General features: G+C 41.2%; 1 protein-coding gene and 1 long non-coding RNA gene across 8 annotated transcripts in view; one reads left to right on the plus strand and one right to left on the minus strand.

Moving 5' to 3' along the window:
* Window positions 1-27,380, plus strand: part of KRBA1 (KRAB-A domain containing 1) — a 51,707-nt gene that overhangs the window by 8,505 nt on the left and 15,822 nt on the right. For 3 of the 7 annotated variants that reach the window (XM_056799858.1, XM_056799855.1, XM_056799859.1), the window contains exons 2-11: window positions 8,653-8,779; window positions 9,834-9,950; window positions 11,179-11,334; window positions 11,531-11,710; window positions 12,672-12,812; window positions 16,829-17,011; window positions 18,302-18,454; window positions 23,297-23,488; window positions 24,546-24,719; window positions 25,943-26,116. In XM_056799858.1, coding sequence (XP_056655836.1) covers window positions 8,653-8,779; window positions 9,834-9,950; window positions 11,179-11,334; window positions 11,531-11,710; window positions 12,672-12,812; window positions 16,829-17,011; window positions 18,302-18,454; window positions 23,297-23,488; window positions 24,546-24,719; window positions 25,943-26,116 — 1,597 coding nt within the window. The remainder of the gene's footprint in view (window positions 1-8,652; window positions 8,780-9,833; window positions 9,951-11,178; window positions 11,335-11,530; window positions 11,711-12,671; window positions 12,813-16,828; window positions 17,012-18,301; window positions 18,455-23,296; window positions 23,489-24,545; window positions 24,720-25,942; window positions 26,117-27,380) is intronic. The other 4 variants (XM_056799856.1, XM_056799857.1, XM_056799860.1 and 1 more) reach the window with 4 other exon arrangements.
* Window positions 6,154-23,534, minus strand: LOC107650154 (uncharacterized). The gene is made up of 3 exons (XR_008912343.1): window positions 23,397-23,534; window positions 15,402-15,526; window positions 6,154-7,813 (listed from the first exon to the last, which is right to left on the minus strand). It is a non-coding gene; the product is annotated as an uncharacterized LOC107650154 (long non-coding RNA).

Raw genomic sequence — 27,380 nt, forward strand, 5'->3', positions numbered from 1 at the left:
CTAATGGGCCTAACGGAGATAATAATACTATTTGCACTAGCTGCCTCCACAAGGCTGTCAGGAGAGAAGCAACATTTTGCAGGCCCTGAAGGGCCATTGGGGCATCCCCAAAGTCTTGGTGTCCTTCTAAGCTGTTAAAAACCAAAGCGTAAGACCACACTAAGACTTTTGGGTCTCCCATGTCAAGGCAAATGAAATCAAACAACAAACATTCCCTAAACCCCTACTGCGGGCTAGCTCTGGGGATTCAAATATGAAATTGGACTGTTGCTCTGGAAAGTGACTACATTTTACAGATTGGGGGAAGATGCCAGGTTACAACATGTCCACAGATGGTCTATAAAAATAAAATATATACATAAAAGATAATAATAAAGGATCCATACAAATGAAATATTTACATAAATATAATAATAAATAATAAAAGGTAGATACAAATAACATATATACATAAATGTAACAATAAATAATAAATGATATATACAAATAAAACCCCAGGTGATTTGGGGAATTGGGTAGGGGGACAACTCATAAAAGGCCTCTTCCAGGAGATGGCACTTGCACTGAGCCTTCCAAGAGGCCTGGGAGGGAGAGCATTTCCATGTGTAGGGGGACAGCCTGTACATAACTCAGAGATGGAGTTTTTGGTCCTGGGAAACCACTAGCTGGCTAGTTTGGCTGGAGGTACAGTACTTGGGGAGCCTCTAATCCCCCCTGGAATTGACTTCCTCCAAACCTGGAAGGGTTTTCAATAAGATAAGATAATGTAAAGTGCTTTGCAAATCTTAGAGTGCTATTTAAATGCCAAATGGGATTTTGTAATTCATCCTGGAGGCCATGGGGGACTTCTGGTGAAGAAGAGCGATTTGATCTCTGGCCTGGGTTTAGGAATGTCAGTTTTGCCTCTTTGAAGACCTAGAGAAGGGCTGTTGCCGAGGTCCAAAGGAGAAACCATAGAGGGTCTGAAGCAGACTGGATATAGCGTGAGGAAAGCAATAATTATTAGTTGGCCCCTTTCCTTTCTAAATTGGAATTTGATCTACATCGCTGTGTCTTGTTTACATGAATACTGAGATTGCTAGACCTCAGGACTACCAAATGTCAACAGGCTTCTGGGCTCTCATGGTACAGATGCCAGAAGGTTGCAGTGAAATTCTTAAGGGGGTATTTTTATTTTTTTAATTATTTTTTTGAGTTAATTTATTTAGTCAATTTAGAACATTATTCCTTGGTTACAAGAATCACATTATTTCCCTCCCTCCCCCCCTCCTGTCACACTTCCCACAGCCCACGAGCAATTTCACTGGGTTTTACATATGTCCTTGATCAGAACCCATTTCCACGTTGTTGGTGTTTGCACTAGGATGTTCATTTAGAGTCTACATCTAGGGGGGTATTTTTTTAAAAATTCCGTATTTATTGATTTAGAATATTTTTCCATAGTTCCATGATTCATATTCTCTCCCTCCCCCCTCCCAGAGCTGACAAGCACTTCCACTGGGTTATACATGTGTTATTGCTCATAACCTATTTCCACATTATTCATGATTGTAATAGAGTGATCTTTTAAAACCAAAACTCCCAGTCGTATACCCATAGAACCACATGATAAATCATACGTTTTTGTTTAGCTTTTCTACTCTTGGGGGGCACTTTAAAGACATAGTTAAGAATCTGAGGGAAGTGGAGTGGTCCAGGCCTGTGATTTCATTGTTGTTGGGACCATTCAGGGAAGAAATACCATCTGCCGATGTAGATTACTGTTGCATGGTTTTTCTTTAGGTCCATTGACTCGCCAGTGCCAATAAGCCAGGATGAGGCAGAGACAGTCTCATTGCAATTTATTCCCTCAGAGTGAGACACATTCTACCATGCAAGTGGATAAACAAAATGTATTCCTTACAACTAGACTACTAATATTTATGTTACATGAGACACGCAGAGAAAAAAATAGCTTCTTGTTACAAAGATACTGGTTATCAAAAGAAAAAAGGTCTGTTTGTTAAGGAGAACATATATCACGAACTCTAGGAGATAAAGAAGGAATGTGGCCTTGTTAGCATAGCCAGTTGTACTAAATCAAAGTGGACCATACTGAAACTTAAGTCCTTGGACTACAGAAGGCTTCCTTTGTAGCAATTAAGAGATTGGGAGATTAAAAAGGAAAGGAAGGAAACTTAACTACTGTAAACTGAGTCTGAAGAACATATAGGAGTCAAACATAGCAAAAATAGAACAAAATGGAGTTAGTTTTATCTCATAATATCTTATTTTTCCCAATTACATGTAAAAACAATTTTAACATTCTTTTTTAAAATTGAGTTCTAAATTCCTTCCCTCTCCCTTATATGGTAAGCAATCTGGCATAGACTTTATGTGTACAATCATGTAAAAATTTTTTTCATGTTAGTTATTTTATAGAAGAGATCTTGAATAAAAAAATGAAGAAAGTAAAATATAGAATTTTTTAGTCTACAGTTAGATTCTGTAAGTTATTTCTCTGGGGGCAGATGGTATTTAAAAAAATTTTCTTTTTTTCCCTAATTACATGTAAAAGCAATTTTTAACATTCATTTTTAAAAATTTGAGTTCCACATTCTCTCCTTTTCTCCCACCCTCCCTGTCAGCAAGCAACATGATACAGATTTACATGTTCAATTATGTAAAACATTTTTCCATGTTAGTCATTTTGTAGAAGAGGTCACAAACAAACAAACAAAAAGAAGTAAGAAAGTGAAATATAATATGTTTTGATCTGCATTCAGACTCCATCAGTTCTTTCTTTGGAGGCAGATGGCATTTTTCATGCTGAATCTTTGAAATTGTCTTGGATCTCTGTATTGCTGAGAATAGCTAGATCATTCAAGTTATGTCAATTCTTAATAGACCACTCCTAACTCTTAAAAAACTACTTTTAACATTAGTCCTATTTTTCATTTGTAGTTCTAGGATTCCCTTGGGAGACTTGAGAGGTTTTAGCATCACACAATCAGTATAAGATGGGGGTCAAGAATGTGTCAGCAGAGATTTGAACCCAGACTTTCCACTATATCATGCAGCTTTTCAGACAGTCAGTTCTTTCTTTCTTCTTTTTTTTAATTTTTAATTTAAAAATTATTTTTATTGTCATGCAAAGCACACTTCCATATTTATCATTGTTGTAAAAGCACACTCATACATAACCAAATCCCCCAAATAAAATCATAAATAACACTGATGTGAAGGAAGATTCCAACAATTTTTTTCTCTGCAGGTGGATAGCATTCCCTGTCATAAGTCTTTCAGGATTATCTCAGATCATTTCATGGCTGAGAATAGCCAAGTTTTCACAGATAATCATTATACAGTATTGCATTTACTGTGTAGTCAGTTCTTTCCTTATAATCATAGTATTATGTAGTATTTTAATTTGTTAAAATGATAAAAATGGCAGGGAAGATCATTAGAGGTTCCTTTACCTAGGAAAGAAGATAGTGACAGTTTAAAGCAAAGAAACAGGATAGATATGATAAGATATGGTTATGGACCAAAATGTGTGGCACCCAGGAGATTGTAGGAAGGAAAGATCATTACGAACTGGAGTGGTCATGGATAAAGAAGAGCTCAACCCTGACCTTTGAGGACTTGACTGACTTCAGAAAGATGGAGAGAAAGAGAAGGGCATTTGAAGGTTAGCAAATAGGACTGGTTTGGAGGAGGAAGGAGGGAGGGAGAGGAAGAAGATGGTCCTGAGAGCTCAGGATGGATCCTGAAAAACAATGGGAAGAATAGATTGAATAAATAGGCTAGGGGCAGGTAAGCAATAGGGGATCTGAAGAGCAGAGTAGAATAAATATTTGATGTTTATTATTTTACTGCTTGCCTTTTGTGGTATCTGTTCTGCTACCAGCTTTAGTGGTACTGTTTCTTTCTTTCTTTTTTTAAACCCTTACTTTCCATCTTGGAATAAATACTGTGTATTGGTTTTAAGGCAGAAGCTAGACAATGGGGGTTAAGTGACTTGCCCAGAGTCACCCAACTGGGAAGTGTCAGATCAAATTTGAACTCAGGACTTCCTGTCTCTAAGCCTGGCTCTCAATCCATTAAGCTACCCAGCTGCCCCTCCCCAACCATTTAAGAGTTGAAACTCCCTACTGTAGGTTCAATTCAATAACTGTTCTCATCTTTGCTCCCCTCCCCCCACCCCCTCCGCTCTCTGGACTCTAACAAATGGAAGTTCATCAAAGATGCTTATGGTCAGAAAAGGTAATGGGTTTGTCATATGTTGAGAGTGAAGGATAAAAATAAAAGATGGACAGCCCAAGTGCTGCCTAAGTATCCATGAAAAATTAAAAGAAATCAAAGAATATATTTAGCATGTTGAGTAGATCATCTCTGGAGGGAGGATTTATTGAAAGACCTGGAAAGGAATCCTACAGGATGAGAAGTCATACGCAGGCTTTTTCCAAGGCCGTATCAGTCCTCTCTCCAGCACGTCTTTTTTGCCCATCTTCTGCCCAGTCCTGTACTCTGGTTCAGGCTTTCAGAGCCTCTCCCTTAGCTTGTTGCAATATCCTTCTGACAGATCACCCTACGCAGCTGCATGATGGATGGAGAGATCCATCTTCCACACAGCTGTCAACTGGATAAGCCCAAGACACAAGTCTGACCATGCCATTCCCCTGCTCAGAATCCTCAGAAGCTCCTTATTACATGGAGCAGAGATTCCCAAATTTTCTTGGTTCTCACATGTCTCAGTAATTTTTTCAGAGCACCCCTAGTTCAAAAGAAATATCTAATAGCTCTATTTATTAAGTAGTCAGGTCTAAACAACTTAAGTATTTATGCGGGGGGCAGCCGGGTGGCTCACAGGAGACAGGAGGTCCTGGGTTCAAATTTGGCCTCAGATACTTCCTAGCTGTGTGACCCTGGGCGAGTCACTTAACCCCCATTGCCTACCTCTTACCCCTCTTCTGCCTGGGAACCAATACACAATATTGATTCTAAGACAGACGATAACAGTTTTTTTAAAAGTATGACTCTAAATGATTCACTTAATTTCTGTCAGCCTCAGTTTCCTCAACTACAAAATGGGGTAATAATAGCACCAACCTCACAGGATCGTTGTGGGGATCAAATGGCATCCTATCTATAAAGCCCTTGTTAAGTGCCTGGCATGTAATAGACACTTAAATTCTTGTTCCCTCTCCTTTTCCCTGAAAAATCCTCTGCCATCTGACTCCCACCTAGCTACTTTTCCAGGCTTATTTATTGTTACTCTTTTTCATGAACTCTCCAGTTCTCTCCAATTAGCCTCCTAGCTATTGGCCAGACTTGCTGTTTTTCTCCTGCCTCTTTGCCTCGTCCCAGTCTGACCTAATTCTTGGAAATACCCTGTCTTCCCCCTATCTACCTAGAGCATCCTTAGTTTCCTTTGAGGCTCTGCTTGAGTGCTACCTCCAGTGGTCCTGTCCAATCCCAACCCTTCTACTCCACCTCAATTTCTTCCCAACTTGTCTCCTATTTACTTGTATCCTGTATTACTTGTACTTGGGTCTTGTGTTCTCTTGCATCTGTTTTATATGTTCTCTCCCTCAGAAAACCAAGCTCCTTTGAAGCTGGAGTTTCTCATTTCCTGTCAAAGTCCAGAACCTTAGGCAGGAGAGGAGCTTCTTTTTATAATGTAGAGCCTTGGGATAGAGAGTCTTTTAAAAAAGCCTTTACCTCCTCTCTTAGAATCAACACTAAGTATCAGTTCCAAAGCAGAAGAGCAGTAAGGGCTAGGCAGTGGCGGTTAAGTGACTTGCCCAAGATCACATAGCAAGGAAATATCTGAGGTCAGATTTGAATCCAGGACCTCCCATCTCCAAGCCTGGCTGTCTATCCATTGAGTCACCGAGCTGCCACTAAGTTGTTACTAAACACATATTAAATTTAACGGCTTTTTGGGGGAAAATGTGCCCTAAAATTATTAAACTGTGCATGCTCTTTGACCCAGTGACATTGCTACTAGATTTATGCCCCAAAGAGATCAAAGAAAGGGGAAAAGCCCCATATATACAAAAGTACTTATAGCAGCTCTTTTTTAAAAAATTTATTTGGTCAATTTCAAACATTATTCCTTGGTAACAAAAATCATATTCTATTCCTCCCTCCCCTCCCCCTGCCCTTCCCATAACTGCATGCAATTCCACTGGGTATTGCATGTGTCCTTGATCAGAACCTATTTCCATGCTATTGATGTTTGCACTAGGATGTTCATTTAGAGTCTACATCCCCAGCCATATCCCCCTTGGCCCATGTAATCAAGCAGTTGTTTTTCTTCTGTGTTTCTACTCCCACAGTGTTTCCTCTGAATGTGGATAGTGTTTTTTTCTCATAGTTCCTTCTGAGTTGTTCAGGATCACTGCATTGCCACTAATGGAGAAATCCATTACATTTGATTGTACCACACTGTATCAGTCTCTGTGTACAATATTCTCTTGGTTCTGCTCCTCTCACTCTGCATCACTTCCTGGAGGTCATTCCAGTTCACATGGAATTCCTCCACTTTATTATTCCTTTGAGCACAATAGTATTCCATCACCAACAGATACCACAATTTGTTCAGCCATTCCCCAATTGAAGGGCATCCCCTCATTTTCCAATTTTTGGCCACCACAAAGAGCGCAGCTATGAATATTCTTGTACACGTCTTTTCCCTTTTTATCTCTTTGGGGTACAAACCCAGCAGTGCTATGGCTGGATCAAAGGGCAGATAGTCTTTTAGTGCGCTTTGGGCATAGTTCCAAATTGCCCTCCAGAATGGTTGGATCAATTCACAACTCCACCAGCAATGAATTAATGTCTGAACTTTGCCACATCTCCTCCAGCATTCATTGCTTTCTGTTGCTGTCATATTATCCAATCTACTAGGTGTGAGGTGGTACCTCAGAGTTTTGATTTGCATCTCTCTGATTATAAGAGATGTAGAACACTTTTTCATGTGCTTATTAATAATTTTGATTTCTTTAACTGAGAATTGCGTATTCATGTCCCTTGCCCATTTATCAATTGGAGAATGGCTTGATTTTTTTGTAGAATTGATTTATCTTTTTATAAATTTGAGTAATTAGACCTTTGTCAGAGGTTTTTGTTATGAAGATTGTTTCCCACTTTGTTACTTCTCTTCTAATTTTGGTTACATTGGTTCATAGCAGCTCTTTTTTGTAGTGACAAAATCAGAAGCCGAGGGGATGCCTGTCAGTTGAATGTGGTGAAATAATAACATTGTTCTGTAAGAAATGATGAAGGGGATGGTTTCAGAGAAACCTAGGAAGACTTGTATGAATGAATACAAAGTGAAATGAGGGGCACCAAGAGAATAATGTGAGCAATATTGTAAAGACAAGCAACTTGGAAAAATTTAGGAACTCTGATCAGGAATGTTGTTTAAGAAAACTCACTATAATTCTAGAGGATTCATTTTTCATAAAACTTTTACTTTCTGTGTTAGTAATAACTCCAAGGCACAAGGGGAAAGGGCTAAGCAAAGGGTGTTAAATTACTTGCCTAGGGTCACCCAGCTAGGAAGATGTGAGGTCCTTTTGACTTCAGGCCTGGCACTATCCACTGTGCCACCAGAGCTGACCCAATTCCAGATGACTCATGATGAAACATGTTGCCCACCTCCAGATAGAGAAAGAATGGACTCAGAGGGCAGATTAGGGCATATTTTTTTCAACATATCCAATGCATTAATTTGCTTTATATGACTCTCCGTTTTCGTAATGGATTTTGTTGAGCTTGTTTTCTCACTGGGAGTCAGAGGAAGTAGGAAAGAGGAGATGTGGATCTGAAAATAAAATAAAACTGAATTCAAAAAAATAACAAATTGAATTGCTCATTGAAGGTGTGGAGGATTTGCCATCTGTACCAGTGGAGGGTGTACTCCCATGAGGAGTTCAAAGAGCTATGAATCAAAGTAAAATAAACCAAAAATGGTTTGTTTAGAAAGTGTACATTTTAAGAAAACACCAGAAACAGAAAAAAGCAAATTGAAAATCAATTTTATTTCAAGAATTTTAAAAGGCTTTGAGCAGAGTGAATACATAATGTGAATGTTTGTTGAATGGTGTTTTTTTTTTTAAGGACATTAATTCTATTCAACAATGGCTGTATACTTAGATTTAGATAGATTAAAGATAGGGAGCTCTTGTCTTTGGATTTTGTTCAGGAATTCTCCATGACTCTGGGGAACATCTTTACTGAGCAAATGTCACAAAACCAGGTCAGGGAACCATTTCTTGGTTCCTCAGGGATACAGGTCTTTGCATTTAAAAAAAAAAAAAGATTCTCCATATTCCAAATGAAGCTTTGCTTGGAGGAGAAAGGGAATTCCAAGAAGTGACACTCAGGGATGTGAAACATTCTTAGGTTGGGGATCCTGTTCTCACCGTAGCTCTCTCAATCAAGTTGACCCCTTGTGACATTTGTGAGTTAGGTCATCGTTGGGTGGCCTTCTAGGAGAAGGCATCTTTTTGCTGCTACTTGATACTCCTGATTCCCTTTCAGGATATAATAGGAGACTGTTTTAAGGGAATTGGGGAGGTCATAGGTCAAGTTTTCCAGATAGAACCAGCAGTGCTTGACCACAGAAGTGAAGCCTGATCCAGCTTCTCCCTACCACCACAGGTGCCCGTGACCTTTGAAGATCTGGCTGTCAGATTCTCTGCTGAGGAATGGCATCTTCTAGAGGAATGGCAGAGGGAGTTCCACCGAGATGTGATGAGGGAGAACTATGAGATGCTGGTCTCCCTGGGTATGAGGCTGGCAGAAGATGGTGTGGTATGGTGTTTGGGAATTGTAGCTAGATGGAACTCTCATCTCAGGAGGCAGCATGATACTAGAAAGGCCGACAACCCAGATTCTGTGCCCACCTATACTGTGAACTAGCAGTGTGACCCTAGGACAAGTCGCTTCTCCTCTCTTGGGCCTGAATTATCTAATCTCTTAAATAAAAGCAAGACTAGATCAGGAATTCTTAACGCAGGGCCCAGAAGCATCCAAGGGATCTGTGGATAGATTTCAGGGGCTCTTCAAACTTGGATGGGAAAAAAAAATACATCTTTATTTTCACTAACCTTCAACTGAATTCTAAATTTTCCTTCAGCTATTTAAAAAACATCCTGAGAAAGGATCCGTAGGTTTCATTCAGATGGCCAAAGGAGTCCATTGCACAAGAAAGATTAAGAATTTCTGACCAAATGCTCTAAGGCTCCTTTTAGCAGTGACATTCTTTGATTTCTGGGGCAGAATGGCAGGGGATCATTGAGTGATATTTGTGTCAATAAAGAAGAAATGAAGATATCTGTGACTCCGTTTTCTTACCACTGACTCTGCAGGCCCTTGTCTTGGCCTTCTGCTAGGTAAATTTGAACCAAAGGAACCATTTAGTCCCTATGAAGCAGGAAGCTAAAGGGATTTGGTGTTTTTAACAGCTGAGAGAGGACCTTTCTGTAGTATTTGTTCAGGGAATAGCAACTTTCTTATTTGTTTGTTATCACCACTTATCTAAAAGGTTTGCTGATAGGGAAAGATTGTGGTTTTCATAGCATTTGAGCAAGTGAGAGATTCTCCCGAGGCCTGGGTGAGATGGGAAGACTTCAGACTAGAATACACGAGTGTGCCTAGGCATGCGTGTGCCCAAGACTTTGTGCGAAGGTATATGGCCACAGTGGTACAGATGTGTCCTGGGGGTGAAGAGGGGTTGGTTCCTATGCCCATCTTTATAAGCTTGTCAGTATGTGTTTACATGCAGAGGAATGGTGTCTGGTTCCCCCTCCCAGAGTGAAGCTCCCTATTTTTTTCCATAGGGACAGCTCAGTTGCTTCCACTCTCTGCATTCCTGTCCCTGACAGAACCCCAAGAGGATATGGGGGACAATGGCTGTTCTGATGGGGAATGGGAAAGACCTGGTGGAGGATTGCAGGGTAAGTGAATACGGGCTGCCCCCTAGGTCACTGATCATCTCTAGGCATCCTCAGGCTAGATGGGTTCCTGCCACCCTGCCATCTGACCTTTCTCCTAGATCTTCTGTCCTCAGCACTCTATCCTTGTCCTCAGCTTCTCTCTATCTTTAATTCCCCAACCCTATGGTAGGAAACATTTGAAGGTGTTTTGAGCTGATCCAGGCCCTCATAATAGCCTCCTGACAAATGTGAAAAGCTTCCCACTTCCCCAAGCCTTGGGGCACTAGCTTCTTGACTTAACCTTCCACTGGTGTCATCCCAGCCATGTCTTTGGCAGAGAAATCTGGCCATACGCACACACCTGCCCTTCCTCTTCATCCCAGGAAAAGAGCTGGAGATCTCTGATGCTGGTGCCTGTGCAGATACCACCCAGAGGGCTCAGGCCCTGGATGAGGCACAGAGCTCAGGTGGGGCAGGTGAAGGTAAGAGAGACCTGCCTGAAGGGGGTGGAATGGAAAGGCTAAAAAAAAGACCGCTCTTCCTGACTTTCCCCATAAGGTCACGGAGTATTCGTCGAGGGAAGGGATGGCTGCATCCTAGAGAAGAGCAGCAATCAAGAGATTAGAGGTTCTAGTTCTGCTTGTGTGGCACACTGTGTCCTCACCTCCACCTCTCAGGGTCATTGTGAGGCTCGAATGTGATCAGACTTGTAAAGCACTTAGTGCAGTGCCTGGTGCACAGTCGGTGCTTTAGATATGTTAGCTCTTATTATTAGCTGTGGCCTCTCATTTCCTTCTTGACTCAGCTCCGGTGCCTTCTCCTTTTTCAAAGCCTTTCCTGGTTCCTTCCTACCCCTAATGGTTAGCATTCATTCCCTCTTCAAGCTGTTTTGTATCTGGAATGATCAAACGTCTGTGTGTATGCTATATTTCCCAGGTGGAATGTAAGCTTCTTGAGGACCAGGATGGTTTCATTTATCACTGACCCCTAGCAGAGTACCTTGTGTAGGCATTCAGTAAATACTGAATTGCTGAATGATGCTAAGATATTGGGGGGTCCCTCAATTTTCTGGGCCTCATATGTCACAGGTCATCTTCATTTTTGTTTCATTTGCCTCAAGGTTGTGGGGAGCAAATGAGATACTAGATGGAAATGTTATTATTCTTATTATTTATATAGAATGCTGTTGCTGATAACAACCACTACTACCTTAACAATAACGAAGATTCTATTCTTTTGAACTTTGCAGTGGGACAGCACCAGGGCAGCCTTCACCTCAATGCCCTAGTCCGTTTGGTCAAAGGGATTCCAGAGTTCCTCTTTGGTGAAACCAAGGCCATGGACACCCCAGAGGCCCTTGAGAGCAAGGAAAGTGGTTCAGAGGGGGCGAGATTGAGCCTGGCAGGTGAGTATCAGTCAAGAGTTTCCTTTTTCTGCCTTTACCAATTTTCTCTTCTTTCTAGAAGATTTTATTCAGGTCCTGAGCCAATACTCTGATCTGAGCACATACTATATGCAATGCCATGTATGGGGCTACAGAAGACATAGTTCATTTCCCTGAGGGATGACTATCTGAGGCTCTCTTCCCCTTTCCATGATAGCAGCCATGCCTGTGGACACCAGCCCCCTGGAGGGATTGCTGAACTGCCTCCCGGAAATCCCTATCAGCAGACCTGCCCTGGCAGCCACACCTGCCAGCAGCTCATCCAGTAGCAGTCAAGGAGATGGTGATCCAGAACTGAGGAGCCCAGAGCTGGGACCCCACCCTCTGTACCCCTATGGTGAGAACCCCTTGTTAATCCTTGCTAAGAGCCCTTGGGACAAGCCAAAGAATGGGGGAGATCCAGAGCTGAGATGTGACACTCCCAGGGCTCCTGTGGTCTTGAACTCCCAATTGACAGCCGGAGCTTAAACAAGTGCCCTCCCAACTCAATGGGGCTGAATTTCTTCTTAAAAAAAAAAAAAAGAGAAGACTTCCTTCCTAATCACTGGAATTTACTGAGCTCACAAAGGTCATAGCAGAGGGTTCACAGATCCCTGCTCTTCCAAGATCACCTTTAAAAATGGAGTTGGCCACAATTGCATATGAATCCACAAAGAAGGAGGCAATTACCACACATACATAGATAACTACAACAATAAATTTATTTTTAAACCCTTATCGTTCCTCTTAGAATCACTATTGTATATTGATTCCAAGGCAAAAGAGTGGTAAGGGCTAGGCAATGGGAGTTAAGTGACTTGCTCTGGGTCACACAACTAGGAAATGGCTGAAGTCCCTCCTAACCAGCAATAAATATTTATTGAATTCCTGTTGTAGTGTGCTAACCACAGGGTGGGGGTTAGAGAGGGGAGATTAGATAAGACTTAGTCACTTCCCTGGAGGACCTTAGAGTTGAGTGTTCAAGCAGCAGTCATTGACCTGTAAGCACCTTACCCTTCTGTAAGGCTTATCCACTTGGTTGGTCAGACACATTTGTGGCTTTTTCCTTGGATAGGCTGAGCTCCAAGGTACAGTAGAAGGGAAAGATGCCCTTTAGCACTTTGTGTAAACCACCTTGTTCCTTAGAGTTAAATCAAAGGTGGTAGGAATAGAACCTCTCCTCCACTCCCCAAAAGAGATAGTCCCCACCAAGACACAAGAGCCCAGAGTGTAGCTACCACCTAGCCATCTGCTGTCTTGACCAGAATTCTTAGGCATATTCAGAGCTAGAAATAATTTCCTGTCTTTTACTTCATTAGAACCTGCTGCCAAAATTAGTCCCTTAGCCATCAGCAGGAACTTTAATGGGAAAGAAGATCCAGAAACATCAGCTTGTCAACTCAATACTCCTGGTTTTACTGGTTCTCAGGAACAGAAGCAACTGGGGACCATGGGACAAGGTGAGACATCCATCTTCTCTCTCCCATTTGGGAGAACCAGACACTGAGGCATGGTAGAGGCAGGCAGTGGGATGTAGCCAATCAAGCCCTGGATTTGGGATTGGAGGACTCAGGTTTGAACTCTGTCTCTACTAAGGGCACTGAATGACTTTCATTTTCTTTAAAATTAGTTTCCCCATCTATAAAAATGAGGAGATTAGACTAGATGATATCTCAGATCCCTTCCAGTTATTAAGATTAAAATTCTCTGGAGACTATATAGTAATTTATAGTTATTTATTAAATAATGAAAGTGGGCTGGAGAGGGAAAAGGCACATAATCACATGGCCTGTTGCCTAGCTAACTTAAGCTCACTGCTCAAGGATGTCCCCTTTATTCCTGCTGCATCCTAGGAAATAGGCCACAAACTTCTTTGATCCATAACTTGATCCATAACCCCAGTGACATCACTTCTTCTGGGTTTCCCTGGTTAGACAGCCTTGACCTCAGACTGGGTCAGAGATTAGTCTTCTGGATGCCAGGAGTCATGTGGCATCCTTCTTATCCAGATAAGCCTCAAGACCTGAAATGAATTCTCAAAACTCTCCTTCCAAAAAGGAAAGAGGGGTACAAATTCTATGTACATTTCACACACAGTTCTATGGTGATATACTTCTCTGGCTAGAAATCAGGAGATCTCAGGTTTAAAATGTTCTCAGTGACTATCCTAATGTTTGATCTTATGGGAGTCTTTTTGCTTTTTCTTCCTTAGGCCTTAATGTCATCATCTGTGAAATGAAGGGGATGTTTGTGACCCTTCTAGCTCTAAAACTCTTTGTGCCAAGAAGGGTAAACAGCTTTAGGAAATATGGAAAAACTTATGTGTAGTAAAAAAATCAGAACTTGATGATAGTGTACACACTGAGTATAAAAAAAAGAGGGTATGGGCACAAATATAGGGATGAATGAACAGATTAAAGGGAGCAGTTAGGGAAGAAAACAACTGATAAATTGCTATCTTTTTTTGTTGAAAATGGTTTTTCAAATTTGGTTTGGACCTGTGGTTTCACTGGTGGAGTGAATTCTAGGTATGAAAATTCCCTCCACTGGTACAGAAAGGCAAATGTCAGTAATTTATAGTCTGAGAAGTGACTGGGAGTATTTGTGAGGTGAAGGAACTTGTCTACAATCACATAGACAATACGTGTCAGGAACAGTACCTAAATCTTTCCACCCCAAACACCAGCCCTCTATCCACTATTCTAGGCTGCCTTTTATTTGTTAAAATTGTAAATATGTTTAATTGTTTCTGTTGTATATAAAGCTAATTTCACAATATATTCCTCATCAAACAATTAATAATCGATCTACACATTGAATCCTTTGAATCTTCAGAAATATCTCCTGAATTTGCTGATGCTTAAAATTTTTCATTCATGAGTTCACTGCATCTTAAATCAAACAAAAAAAATTTTAAACTTCACATGTTGCTAAGCCCTTAAGTGAAGTCTGCTCTTAGGGGTATGGTAATATAGATTCAGGATTCTAGGCCTGTCTTACTTCCTTGTACTTCTAGAGAGCTTGGCATTACTGCAAAGGACTATGGGTAGACTAGATGTCGCCATCTGGAAATCAATCAACTAATAAACATGTGCCAATACTTTGCTAAAACTATAGGCAATTGTTTTTCCCATGGAAAACTTTGTTGCTTCCAGGCCAAATAGCAGAAAACTCCTGCTCAACCCACTTTCACTATATTTTATATTACTTGCTCCTGGAATATTTCCAGCAAGGTCTGTACTAACCTTCATTAATTTTTTTGTCTACTCACTCCAGTATGAGAGATTAAATAATCCTTAATGGATTAATTACTTTATTTTATTTAATCAAGATTTTATCTAGCTCAAAGAATAACTTATCCATATTACATATGCTTGTATTTATAGTGTGAGTTGCAGTTTACAAAACAATTCCACCTATAATTTCTCACTTATCTTCTCAATAATCCTGAAAAGTAGATAAAGGTAGATATATTTCTACCTTCCATATAAGGAAACAAACCCCAGAAAGGGTTTACTCTAAGGTCAACAAGCTGGTAAGATCTTCTGATACCTGTTCAGAAGTTTTGTCTTCTATCATGATTCTTTTCTTTAAAGGATGTGACATAAAATCAGGAGCCCAATGCATAAAGAATGCTAATAGTGCATGGTTGAACTACTTCTTTCTATAGGAGAGAAAGAATCTTATTGTAACCATGTATCATTCCACATGTAATATAATTTTTTTGCCCCCAAATGGTCCTAGCCAATTTGTTCACTCGCTTTAATCCTCAGACTTGGTTTCAAGTGATATTCTTAAAATATCAAAGCCACCCTCAAAGGGTGAAGATTTGCCAGTGGAGAGGATATTGAGCAGAATGTGATATTGAAGTTAATTCCAAAAGATAAGACATAACTGTAAGATTTTTACAAGAGAACCAGAATGTTGTGAGGAATGATGTCCTCATTAGACTAGGTTTATGGTACTTGGAAGGGGATAGGAAATCCTTTGGGATGTTTGTTTTTTAAAATAGTATGATTGTTTTTCAAAAAGCAGTCTTATTTCTTTACCTTTTATGGTATTCTTGAAACTCTGAAGAGATTCTTCAGCCTCTCCTTATTTATTATCTTCTTACTTTTTTCAGGTTAAGGGAGCTCTTTAGGTCTATTCTCAATCATCATGTTTCCTTTTGTTGCTACAAAATACATATGTTAAAAATGGATACTTCTTAGCCTATTGTAGTGGTAAATCTTGGCTTCATTTTAAGTTCTCAGAATCAATAAGATACATCAGCCACAACAAAAATGTGTATAGCACTTTGAGGTTTACAAAGTATTTTTCCTTTACAACCCTATGAGATAGGTATGAGTATTACTTTCCTGTGGAAGAAACTGAAATGCAGATGTTATTTGACCTGTCCAACAGATCATACAGATTGTGTTAGTCAGGATTTTAATCCAGGACTCCCAAATTCAGATCTAATGTATATTCTTCCTTCCTTTCTTTTAAAGTTTTGTTAGTGTCTCAGTGGGCTAGAGAGCCAGACCTGGAGATGGGAAGACTAAGTTCAAATCTGGCTTCAGACACTTTTTATCTGTGTGACTCTGGACAAGTCATTTAACCCCACTTCTTTAGCCTTTACCACTCTTCTGCTTTGGAACCAATATTTATAGTATTGATTCTAAGATAAAAGGAAAGGGTTAAAATTTTTTCTTCTTAATGCCTTTAAAACAACCATAATCTTCCCCTAACAAATCCCACCATTCCTATTGAACCCTTCCTTGTAATTGTGAGAATTTATTTTTCATATACTGTATTAATTCTTATGTCAGGACCCTGAAATAGAAAGGCCCCAATTCTTTTATATTAGGGAGAATTGCTGTGTATTCCTGTGTCTGGGATCTGGATCAGAGGTTCCATCTAGTCTACTGCTTTTTGCATTTTCTTTGTCCTTGGGGATCCCAAACAATGTCTTCCTTTTTTTTAACAGATTTGGTTAAGAAATGAAAGAGGCCAGGGTTCTTCCCCTACTTATGTGAAAACCTGTGGATTGGAGAAGGGCTGAAGGTTTGACACTTCCTAGTTAGGTATTCACCAATTAGAGGTATCTTAGGATATTCTAGGGAGAGGCTGAATGATGAGCTCCTAAAACTATTATGCTGCCTGACCAAGATCCAGAGTCTCTGATCATTCTAGAGAGCCATTGACCTCTATGTTATTTTTTTCATTATGATGTTAGCCTAACCAGTAAACTGATACAATCAATAAATGGATAATCTTACCCAAAAATCAGTCTCTCAAGATAATTTTAATCATAACATAAAGAAAAACACTTAAGTGAAGCTGATAAAATGACAGCATATATTCACTTCCATAGGCCTTCAAACTTTTAGGACAAGAAGGAAACATCACATCATTTGTCCTTCAAGACCAAGACTGGTTTTTGCAAAGTAATGAACAACCCGCATTTTTGCATTGACTGTGTTTGCCCTGACAGATGCTATAGGAAGTCCTTCTAAGAGCAACCCTCTCCAAGGCCTCATCAACTGCCTGAAGGAAATTCTTGTACAGGGACCCCAGCTTAGAAGGCCTCTAACCACGGGACCAGTTCCTCAAAGTAGTCCAGGGGACATAAAACTAATGAATAGAGACCAACAACACCAGGGGCCACCCTGGGCTGGTGAGTTGCACATATCCAATAACCCTTAAGGGCCCTGTCTTTGACACTAAAGCTTCCAAGATTTGGGCCCCCAGAAAGGTGTCAGAGCTGTTGGTCCATATTTCTCTCTCTCTCTCTCTCTCTCTCTCTCTCTCTCTCTCTCTCTCTCTCTCTCTCTCTCTCTCTCTCTCTCTCTCTCTCTCCCTCTCCCTCTCCCTCTCCCTCTCTCCCTCTCTTCCTTTCTCTTTCCTTTTTTCTCTTTCTTTCCTTTTTTTTTTAAAAACCCTTACTCTATATCTTAGAATCAATATTATGTATTGGTTACAAGGCAGAAGAGTGGTAAGGGCCAGGGAATGAGAAATAAGTGACTTGCCCAGGGTCACAGCTAAGAAGTATTGGGGGCCAGACTTGAATGTAGGCTCTTCTGTCTATAAGCCTGGTTCTTAGTCTGCTGAATCACCCAGCTGCCTGCTGGGCTTCCTTTTCTTTGTGATTTATGAAGGAGAGATTTCAAACTGGACCAGATTCTAATCCCAGATTAGAATGATTTCCCTCCCTTCCTAGACTTTCAGTCTATGATTCATCTATGAACTGGCTATGACCCTCTAAATCTGAAGTTACAGGAAAATAGCCAGAGCCATGCCTGTCCAGCTATCCAAGGATTCAGTATGTCTTTCTATATTCAACCAGACCACAAGTATTTATTAAGCATTTCCTATGTTCTTCATAGGCAGCAATATGTTATAGTGGACAGAGTACTGGATCTGGAGTCAGGAAAACTCATCCATGAGTTCATTCCTGACCCTGGGCAAGTGACTTTTTTTTTTTCTGGGCAAATCGTGTACTTCTGTTTGCCTCAGCTCCCTCATCTAAAAATGAGCTAGAGAAGGAAATGCCAACCATTCCAGTATCTTAGGCAAGAAAACCCCAAAGGAAGTTATGAAGACTGATCAACAATGGCAAATATTCTTCATGGCAATGTACAATCATTTTTAGAAGATAAGGGTTAAGCTTGTGATTTCATAGGAATTATTCTTACCATTCCTCTTCTCAGAGGAAACTGAGGCACATGGAAGTTGAATGACTTGGATACTGACCTTCTTTCAGGACTAAGAAGCAACATACTGGAAGAGTCAGAATCAGAATCCAGGTCTCCAGATTCCAGCCCTGAACTCTTCCCCACCACCCATCACCCTCATTCCCTAATGACTACCCATTTCACACACTGCAGCTCCTATGACCAAGAGGGTCACATAACCAAAGAATATGCCTGTGGAGTTCTGGCTAAAAGCCTGTTTTCTCTTCCTTTAGTGAAGGCAGAAACTGTTTCAGAGAATTCCCCACTCCAGGGCCTGCTGAACTGTCTTAAAGAAATCCCAGAAACCCAAGACAGATGTGCCAGCCTCCCAGGAAGAGGGGTGCAGCAGAGAGATAGTCCAGGGACTTGGCAAAAGGATTCTGGAGGTAAGGGCTGGATTACTTACACATACAAACCTTGGCTTGGAAAGGCAGAAGATAGAGGGCTGTGCCAGGAGTCAGGAATACCAGAACTCCAATTTAGACTCAGACACATACTAACTATGACCTTGGGCAAATCACTTAAACTCTCCCAGTCTCAGTAGGCTCAGCTGTAAAATGGAGATAACAATACCACCCACCTCCCGGATGTGATTGTTGAACTAGGAGTTGTGATGGGAATTAAGAATGAGAAGACCCAGGATTTCATGGGAAGATCAACTAGAGTAATGAGACACACAAAACAGGGATACAAGATAATGCAGTGTTTTTTTTTTTCAGTAAGTGCTCTGATGCTGGCACTTAGAGGAATAAAGGCATGGAAAATCCTAGAATTATTTATATTTGGCTTCAAATTGTAGGAGCATATTTAATTAACTTGCATTCATTTCTCTTGCCCAGCCCCATTTTTTTCACTTGCTGTTTTAGGTGGAAGAAGGACTCCATTCGTTCTCCTTGGTATAGAATGGGAGTACTAGAACCAAGGGTTGGAAGTTTCAGGGTGGCATGCTTCAATTCAGTATTTTTTAGAAATCTCCCTAACAAGGAGCAGCATAGTTTAGTAGAAACCAATCAACAAGCACTTGTTAAGTGTTTTCTTCATGCCAGAAGTATCAGACATGTGGCTCAGGCCAACTGCAGCTTGTGGGCTGACCCAGGTTAAAATGAGCCTGGGGAATAGTTAACAAAAATAAATACATAAATAAACTATATATATATATATATATATATATATATATATATATATATCCCAAATAATGTTAATTTGTGGCTTTCCAAGTCAATGTGCTGCTGTTTGTATTTGTGTTTGACATCAGTGCCCTATGCCAACCACAGTGCTAGGTGGAAGGTGGGAATACAAATACAGAAATTCACTCTCCCTTGCCCTCAAGCTTATATTCTGCTAGGTGAGAGTTCTTATGCTTGGGTATATTGTGTGTGATTTTTTTCCTTTTAAATGTTTGTTCCTAAATTCAGTAAATTCCCTACTCCCAGTAGGGTAGGGTCTCTGAAGACCTGGGTCCAGAGGGTTGCTTTTCTTACTATAGAGAGGTGGGCAATAATGGAGGATGAAGGAGGGAAGATGGCAAGATAGCCAAACTGGCCAGCCTCTGATGATCTAGTGGAAAGAGTGCTGGATTTGGTGGAAGAAGACCTGGTTTCAAATTCTGATTGGACTGATTCCTAGCTATGTGATGCTGGATGATTCACGTAGCTTCAATGAGTCTTTGTTTCCTCGTGTGTATAATTAGGTCTCTACTAAATCTGCAGTTTATCATCCTATGAGTTAAAACCAAGTGGAAATGAAATTGGCTGCCTTATGCAGTAGTGAGTTTCCCATAGGATAAGATCTAAAAAAAGGCCTTAGAGGCTCAACTTCCTCATTTTATAGAGGAGGGAATGGAGGCACCAAAAGGTTAAACGACTTCTCTAATGGAACGTATGTAGTAAGTGGCAGATTGAGGATTCAGACTCAGGTCCTTTGACTCCAGTTCATATGTACAATACAGTTTCTATCATACAATACAATATAAGACAGTACCATATTATACTTCTTGTTGTTCAGTCTTTTTCCGGTCATGTCTGGCTCTTCTTGACCCATTTGGGGTTTCTGGGCAAAGATACTGAATTGGTTTGCCATTTCCTTCCCTAATTAGTTTTATAGATGAGGAAACTGAGGTAAATAAAGTTAAATGACCTGCCCACACAGCTAGTTGCACAGCTAGTAAGTGTCTGAGATTGGGTTTGAACTCAAGAAGATGAATCTTTCTGACTCCACCTAGCTGCCCTATCCTATCGTATTCTGTGCGATACTCTGATATGCTATACACTGTTGTCCTATACTATACATTACTTCTCTAGGGGTTTCTGAGTAAAAGCTAGATTAGCATTTGTTGGGATGTTTTTGGAGAGGGGTTGCACTAAATGTAATCTGCGGTCATAACTTATTCCATGATTATTTTCATCTTACAATGGAGTTAAAGAGAGAACAGTGTATCACCAACCTCTTCCATTTACTAATGGACAGCAATTCATTTGTAACTATATAGGAATAGAGATATTTGGAATTTATTTCTCCTACTAAGTGAGATAATACAAGAAGATTCTTTGTGTGAGGATGTTAGTAAGTGTGAACTAATGTGTTAATGAGGTGAGAATGAGAGTGCAAAGTGGATGAAAGGTGGTGATTATATTTAGGGTTTTCTACGTCTTTTCCAGTTTCTAGTTTGAGCCCAGGAGAATTAAGCATCTGCTGCAGTCTCCTGTCATTTTACTCTAGGGTTAATGGTTAATTGAAGTGTCAAATAAATACACTTGCTTCTTTTCTGAGTCTGCTCAGAACAGTTTACCATGGTTTGTGGCCAAGCTTAGGACCAACAAAGATGGTGAGGGAAAGCTGGAGAAGGGACAACTGGGTTGTTGGCAAGAATTAAGAAGTTAGCTCTGACGTGGTGGATCTCTTTCTATAATTCAACAAACATTTACACTGTGCGGTCTACATAGATGTGAGATAGATAGTATGTTAGCTTTTGGAGATCTAAATATGAAATATGATATGGGCTTTGTCTTCAAGGAGCTTTTATTCTAGATTGGGGAAGGCAGTGAAATTGTTATGTATATACACAAATAAATGATCCGGTGGTACCAGCCTCAGCTGTTTCTCAAATAAAATACTCCATCTCTCAGTTGAAGGATTGCTTATGTCTCCCCCCCCCCACCTTTCCCCATGCCTGGAATGCTCTCTCTCTTCCACTCCACTTACTGACCTCCCTGGCTTCCTTTAACTTCCATCTAAAATCCCACCTTTTACTGGAAGTCTTCCCCAATCCCTATCCATTCCAGTGCCTTTCCTTTGTTAATTAGTTTCTATTCGTCCTGTATTTAGCTTGCTTTGCATATATTTGTTTGTGTTTTGTCTCCCTCATTAATTTGTAAGCTTGTTGAGGGTAGGGACTGTCTTTTGCCTCTTTTTGAATCCCCAGCATAGCACCTGGCACTGAGTATCTGCTTAATAAATGTTTCATGATTGATTGGGAGACCCAACGAAACTTCCAGACACAGTCCTCCAGGAAAACTTAGTGAGGTATTAAGATAGAAGGAATAAGGGAAGGCTTCAGGTAGGAGATGTTATCTGAATTGAATCTTGAGGGAAGGTAGTTTCCAAAAGGCAGAGATGGAAAGGGGAGATTATTTCAAGTATTATGGAATGGCTTTCACTGTGCAAGTTCAGAGAACTATTAGTAGTGGTTTGGTTAGAATGTGAAGTAATGTGAAATTAGGCTAGGAAGTTTCATTGGAACTAGATTGAAGAGAGATTTAAATGCCAGACTAAAGAGCTTACATTTTATCCTAGGGAGCTGCTGAAAGTGATTGAGTAGGGGAGTGACCCAGATGTGTCCCTCTGGAAGATTATTTCTCAAATGGTATGGAGATTGGATTGAACAGAGGAGAGAGAGGCTAAGGTAGGGTAATCATTGAGCTGAGCTGGGAAAGCTAAGAACAATAATAAGAATTTGGGATTTTTTTTTTTTGCATTTTGGAGAAAAGTGAAACCATTGCTTCTGGAATAGATAGGATGGTTATCCAGAATACAGAGAGAAGACAAAGCTGTTCTATGTTCATTTTGCTTCTTTTTTCTCTGCCAAGGAGAGTGATGTTCAGGCTGGAAAGGATGGAACAAAAATGGCTAATTGGGAGTTTTCTATCCAAGAGGAATAGGGGAACCTCAAGGCAGCAGCTGATAGATGCCCTTGAGAATTCATGTCACCAGACCTATATGAACTCCATTCCCAGGCAGTGAAAGAATTGACAGATAGGATCCCAAGTCACTGTCAGGAACCTTTGAAAAGTGATAGAGTGATAGAGTGATAGAGTGCTCTATTGAGCATGGGGAAATAGAAAAGGAAATACACTAAAAGAATGGAATCTGCCAACTGTAGATCAGGACTTTCTGCTGGGGGGAAAAGAGCTGGCTTCAGATTCTGAGGATCTAGATTCAAATCCTTTTATCTCCGTGACCTTAAGAAATTCTCTAGCTTCTCTGAAGTACAGTAGGGTGATAGGCACATGCCTTTATCCATTAATGCTTTTAAAAGAAAAATGTCTAAGAACAGACCTTCTGAGCAAATGGACTTGATTGTGAGAGGTGCATATCACAGCCGTCAGGGTCTACAAACATACCCAATGGTTTGAGACACTAACCATTATAACTAACAGATATTTGTAACATATGCAAGGAGTGCAAGTAGCAATGTAAAGAGTATAAGTAAAATCTTCTTTCCTTGGTGGGGCCTGGGGGGCAGCCCTTAAGATATTAGTAGTCATTGACATGGTTAATAGTACCACATAAGGTATCATGAAGCCACATTAAAATCACAGAAAAAGTCTTGGTGCTGCTTCTACCTTATTTTCCTTCTGCCTCATGACATGTCCCTGGATGCTGAGAAAATGTACTATGATGCTCTCATTCAAGGGTATGCTGTAAGAAATTTGAGGGGTTGTTTACAAGAAGATTAATCTTATTCCTATTCTTATGTCACACTGTGATATTATTAATTATTCCCTCCTATGATTGGTGATTATTTTTTCTATTTAATTATTCAATTAACTAATAACTGGGACTACTTCTTACTATTAAGCAGCAGTTACAACTTAACCAGAATAATTAAGAAAGATTAGAAGCCAATTAATGGCAATTTTTGTTTTATAATGCAGATCATAAAATGAAGAAGTTATATTAGATGACCTCCAAGTTCTATTCTAGCTCTAAATTGATGGTTCTTTTTGCAGTTAAGATGGAAGGAACCACCGAGGATGCTTGGGCCCAGAGTCCTCAGAGCTACATCCCAGATACTCCTACTCCTGGGTCCTGTGAGCTCAGTGCACTTACCCACAGCTCTTCTACTAGTAGCAGTGTGGAGGGTGATGGGAACCTCGGGCTCAGGGGGCCAGAGGTGCCAAGTTGGGCCCCATTGAACCAAGGTGAGACCTGGGCAGGAATACAGCAGAAGGGAAGGTTGAAGAGAATCTGGGTTGGGTCCTTCATTTCCCTTATCTGTCAGGCTTGTGGACTCCCAGTTTCTGTTGTCCCATGCCCTGTGGACTCCGAGTTTCCATTGTCCCATGCAGAATTCTGGTTCTTCTTCCTTAGTTCCATGCAAGAATTCTGACCTTTCTTCCTGGAAATGATGCCTGTGCCTTCATTTTCCAATAGTTTATTGGTCATTTGAAAATTCCAGAGACCTTAGGCTCTGAAAACTTTCCACAAATTTTCTGATGTCTCCCTTTATCTTGAGGAAGAGCAGACCCTAAGCCACAGGGAAATACATTTGCATATTCCATTAGATGAGGAATCCCTAGTGCTGTGAAGTTCCCTGTACTCTCTAACCCAGATCCCTCAGACTGGAGATTAAACCTGCTTCTTGCTCAGTCTTAAGTGTAGAACCAATATAGAGTAAAGAGAAAGAGTACTGGACTGGAAGCCAGAAGAGTTGGGTTCTAGCTCTAGGTCTGCCACTTAATAGCTTGGAAAAACCACTAAATATCTCTTGGCCTCAGTTTTTTCATTGGTAAAATGAGGTGACTGGATTAGATAATTTCTAAAGAGCTTTGGTTATCATTTGTTGAGATGGAGGAAAAAACTAGAAACCACTGGTCATATGACTGACTGGGCCAAAGAGAATTCTTGTTTCATTTTGGACCCCTTTTCATAATTCAGCTAGTCCCTGCTCTTTTCTCCAACACCCTGGCTGCTTCATAGTCTTCTTTTCTGTAATGATTTAATGACTAATAGAAACTAAAATCCCCCATCTTCTTAGTCCTCATTTCAAAGCTGCGTATGGGTTACTTCCATGATCCCCACTCCCATAATTATATAGAAAACCAATATTGCCAATTAGGGCATTTCCTTACAAACTGGCTTCCCCAGGGCCAGGTTGTACTTATGTTTCTTACACTGAGTCCCAGAGCCCCTGTTGGTGTCATGCACCATGGTATCTTGCTGGTGATCATGATTGTACAGGGGTATCTCTTGTCCCAGTTGGCAGTGCCCAGACCTCACCCTTGGAGGCCCTGGAAACCTATCTGAAGGACATCCCCCTGAACAGATCCTTGAGACCCCAGCCACCAAGCAACTACTGGTGCCTGAGCCCTGGGCAAGGGGACATGGTCCAGCGAAAGTCTGATCCACGGGTCCGGAAATGGCATCTGGAAGGTGAGAATGGGCCTTCATCTTTGCAGATTGCTTGACACAGAGGCACTGATGGATGTTTAGTGATGAGGGAGAGGGAGGCCTATCTAGTCTTAACTGGGACACCTCAGCCAAACCTCAGATTAGTCTGTCTTTGTCTCCTTTCCTACCACCCTTTCAGGTTTCCTTTCAAAACCCTAGACCTCACCGAATCTCCAGGGCCCTCAGGTGGTTCCCTACTGCAGTGACCCTACAGAATCCCCTTTTTTTTAACCCTTAACTTCCATCTAAGAATCAATACTAAGTTCTATGGCAGAAGGGTGGTAAAGGCTAGGCAATGGGGATTAAGCATCTTGCCCAGAGTCACACAGTCAAGGAAGTACCTGAGGTCAGATCTGAATCCAGGACCTCCCAACTCCAGGCCTGGTACTCTGTCTACTGAGCTATCTGGCTGCCCACCCACTGCATGTATTAACATGTGTGTGAGACCTTCAGTGCCTTAACTGAAAGGAGTGACTAATGGGAATTTAGGTGGTGTCAGGCTGCCCAAGAGATCTTTTTGAGCCCCGGACCAGATAGTACCACAGAATTACCAGACTTCTCTGCCTGCTCTTTGTATTGTTCTCGATAGTGGAACAATGGAAAGCCTGCCAAATTTGAAGTCAGAGGATCTGGGTGCAAGTCCCAGCTTGGTATTTGTATGACCTTGTGCAGAGCTACTTCTCCAAAGTTCCTTGATTATAAAATGAAGGGCTTGCAGGACAGTATGGTGGCTCTGAGGACAGAGTGCCTGGCCAGGAGAAAGGAGGGCCTGGGTTCAAATCAGGCCTCAGATGCTTTCTAGCTATGTGACTCTGGGTAATTAACCCCGATTCCATAAACCTGGCCACTCTCCTATCTTAGAGTTGATACTAAGATAGAAGGTAAGAGTTTCAGAAAAAAAAATTATGGAGGTGAACTAGATGTCCATTAATGTCCCCTTCTAACTCTTACCTTATGATCCTATGATGCTGGAAAGGCCTTGTAATCTAGATTATAACTGAATCCAGAAACCTTTGCTTTGTCCTGGAATAGACACAGCAGGGCTGTTTCATCTCCACTCGCTCCTTAGGGTCCTGCTGCTTCCCATGGGGGTCTAGTCCCTGATTTGCCCACCTTGGGAGGGATTTTCCACCTGGGCAGGTCATTGAAGATGACTTCTGGATCAAATCCTTGATGATGTTGGTGTGGGGTGTTCTTCCACACAGCAGTGACCACAGGTTCTCTCCCTTCGCTGGGGCCACACGGCTGTGTCAAGGATCTCTCAGCACAACGCCTGGGTCACCTGAACACACCCAATAGCTTCTCTTCAGGCAGCAGCACAGATGGGGACCTGGGGCTCCGAAGCCCAGAAGGGAGCTGGGGTCAATGGTGCAGAGAAGGTGAGCTGGGTCCACTAGGCCATCTCTGGGTTCTGATGCTCTTAGGACAGAGGATGGGGTTGAGGGAACAGGGGTGGCTTGGATCATCTGGTGAGGAAAGACTCGAAGGAATCATTCCATCTGTCTCTGGGTCATGTAGAGATTAAAATTAATATTCAATACTCCAAGTATTAATTTAATACTATTTATTAAAATCCACTTAGAGCAAAGAGGAATTTTTAAAACCAGGAAAGGAAAAAACCCCTCCCTTCCTCCATGCTGGTACAAGCCAGAGAGAGAGAGAGAGAGCATGCAGGGTGGAAACAACATAAGGATGTACATCCAAGAAAGGGAAAAGGGAATTGTGGGGATTGTAGTCCCCAGAGTTCAAGATTCCACTCAATACAGTCAACAAGACACAGCTTGAGCTCCGGAGTGAAGAACAGAACTGGTGCCTGCCCACAAGGAGTTTCCAGTCTAATCCTACAGCCTATAAAAGGTTGTACACACTAAGGCCCCCCAAGGGAGGTCTGGGATTTCCATTTCTGGGGTAAGCCTCTCTGGCCACGAGACTGCCCCATTCCTTACAACCTTCTCCATCTCACAGCCATTTGTAAAAGAGACACAACAGCATCTGCCCACCATACTCCTTGATTTCCATGGCCACTTCGCAAGACCATCCCTCAGGCACGTTTTTCTCTCCTAAAGTCTATGTAATTCACTTAGATAGCTATCCTTTTGCTGCCATCTAATGACATCCCTTTTCAATGACTTGAGTACCACCTGACTCTGGTGGTGTCCCCATCTGAGACGTGAATATTTATATTGGCAATTCCTCTAGTTGTCTGGCTACACAAATCTTTAACATCCTCAACTCTGAGTTTCATTGATGTCTCACTTAAGTTGCACAATAACATAGGGGGCCTCAGACCTCATCATCTCTTGGGGATTGCATCCACCATAAGGTCCAAAAATTTGAAAACCCAACTTCCAGATGCCACCTCTTATTTGTCTACACCTGCTATTCCCTTGCTGTCACTAAATCTGCCCTTTGCCCTTCCTGTAGTCCGTCCTTTATCTCCCAGACTGTCTTTGCCTCTTTGGTTTCCCTTGCTTCATACCTATTCTTAACCCCAAATCTTTTCAGTATCAAGTCTGGAACCAGGAAGACCTGAATTCAAATGTGATCTCAGACATTTACTGGCTATGTTTCTCTGGGCAAGTCATTTAACCCTGTGTGCCTCAGTTTCCTTATCTATAAAATGAGCTGGAGAAGGAAATGGTA

The sequence above is a fragment of the Monodelphis domestica genome, chromosome 5 (assembly GCF_027887165.1).
Source record: "Monodelphis domestica isolate mMonDom1 chromosome 5, mMonDom1.pri, whole genome shotgun sequence".
NCBI lineage: Eukaryota > Metazoa > Chordata > Mammalia > Didelphimorphia > Didelphidae > Monodelphis > Monodelphis domestica.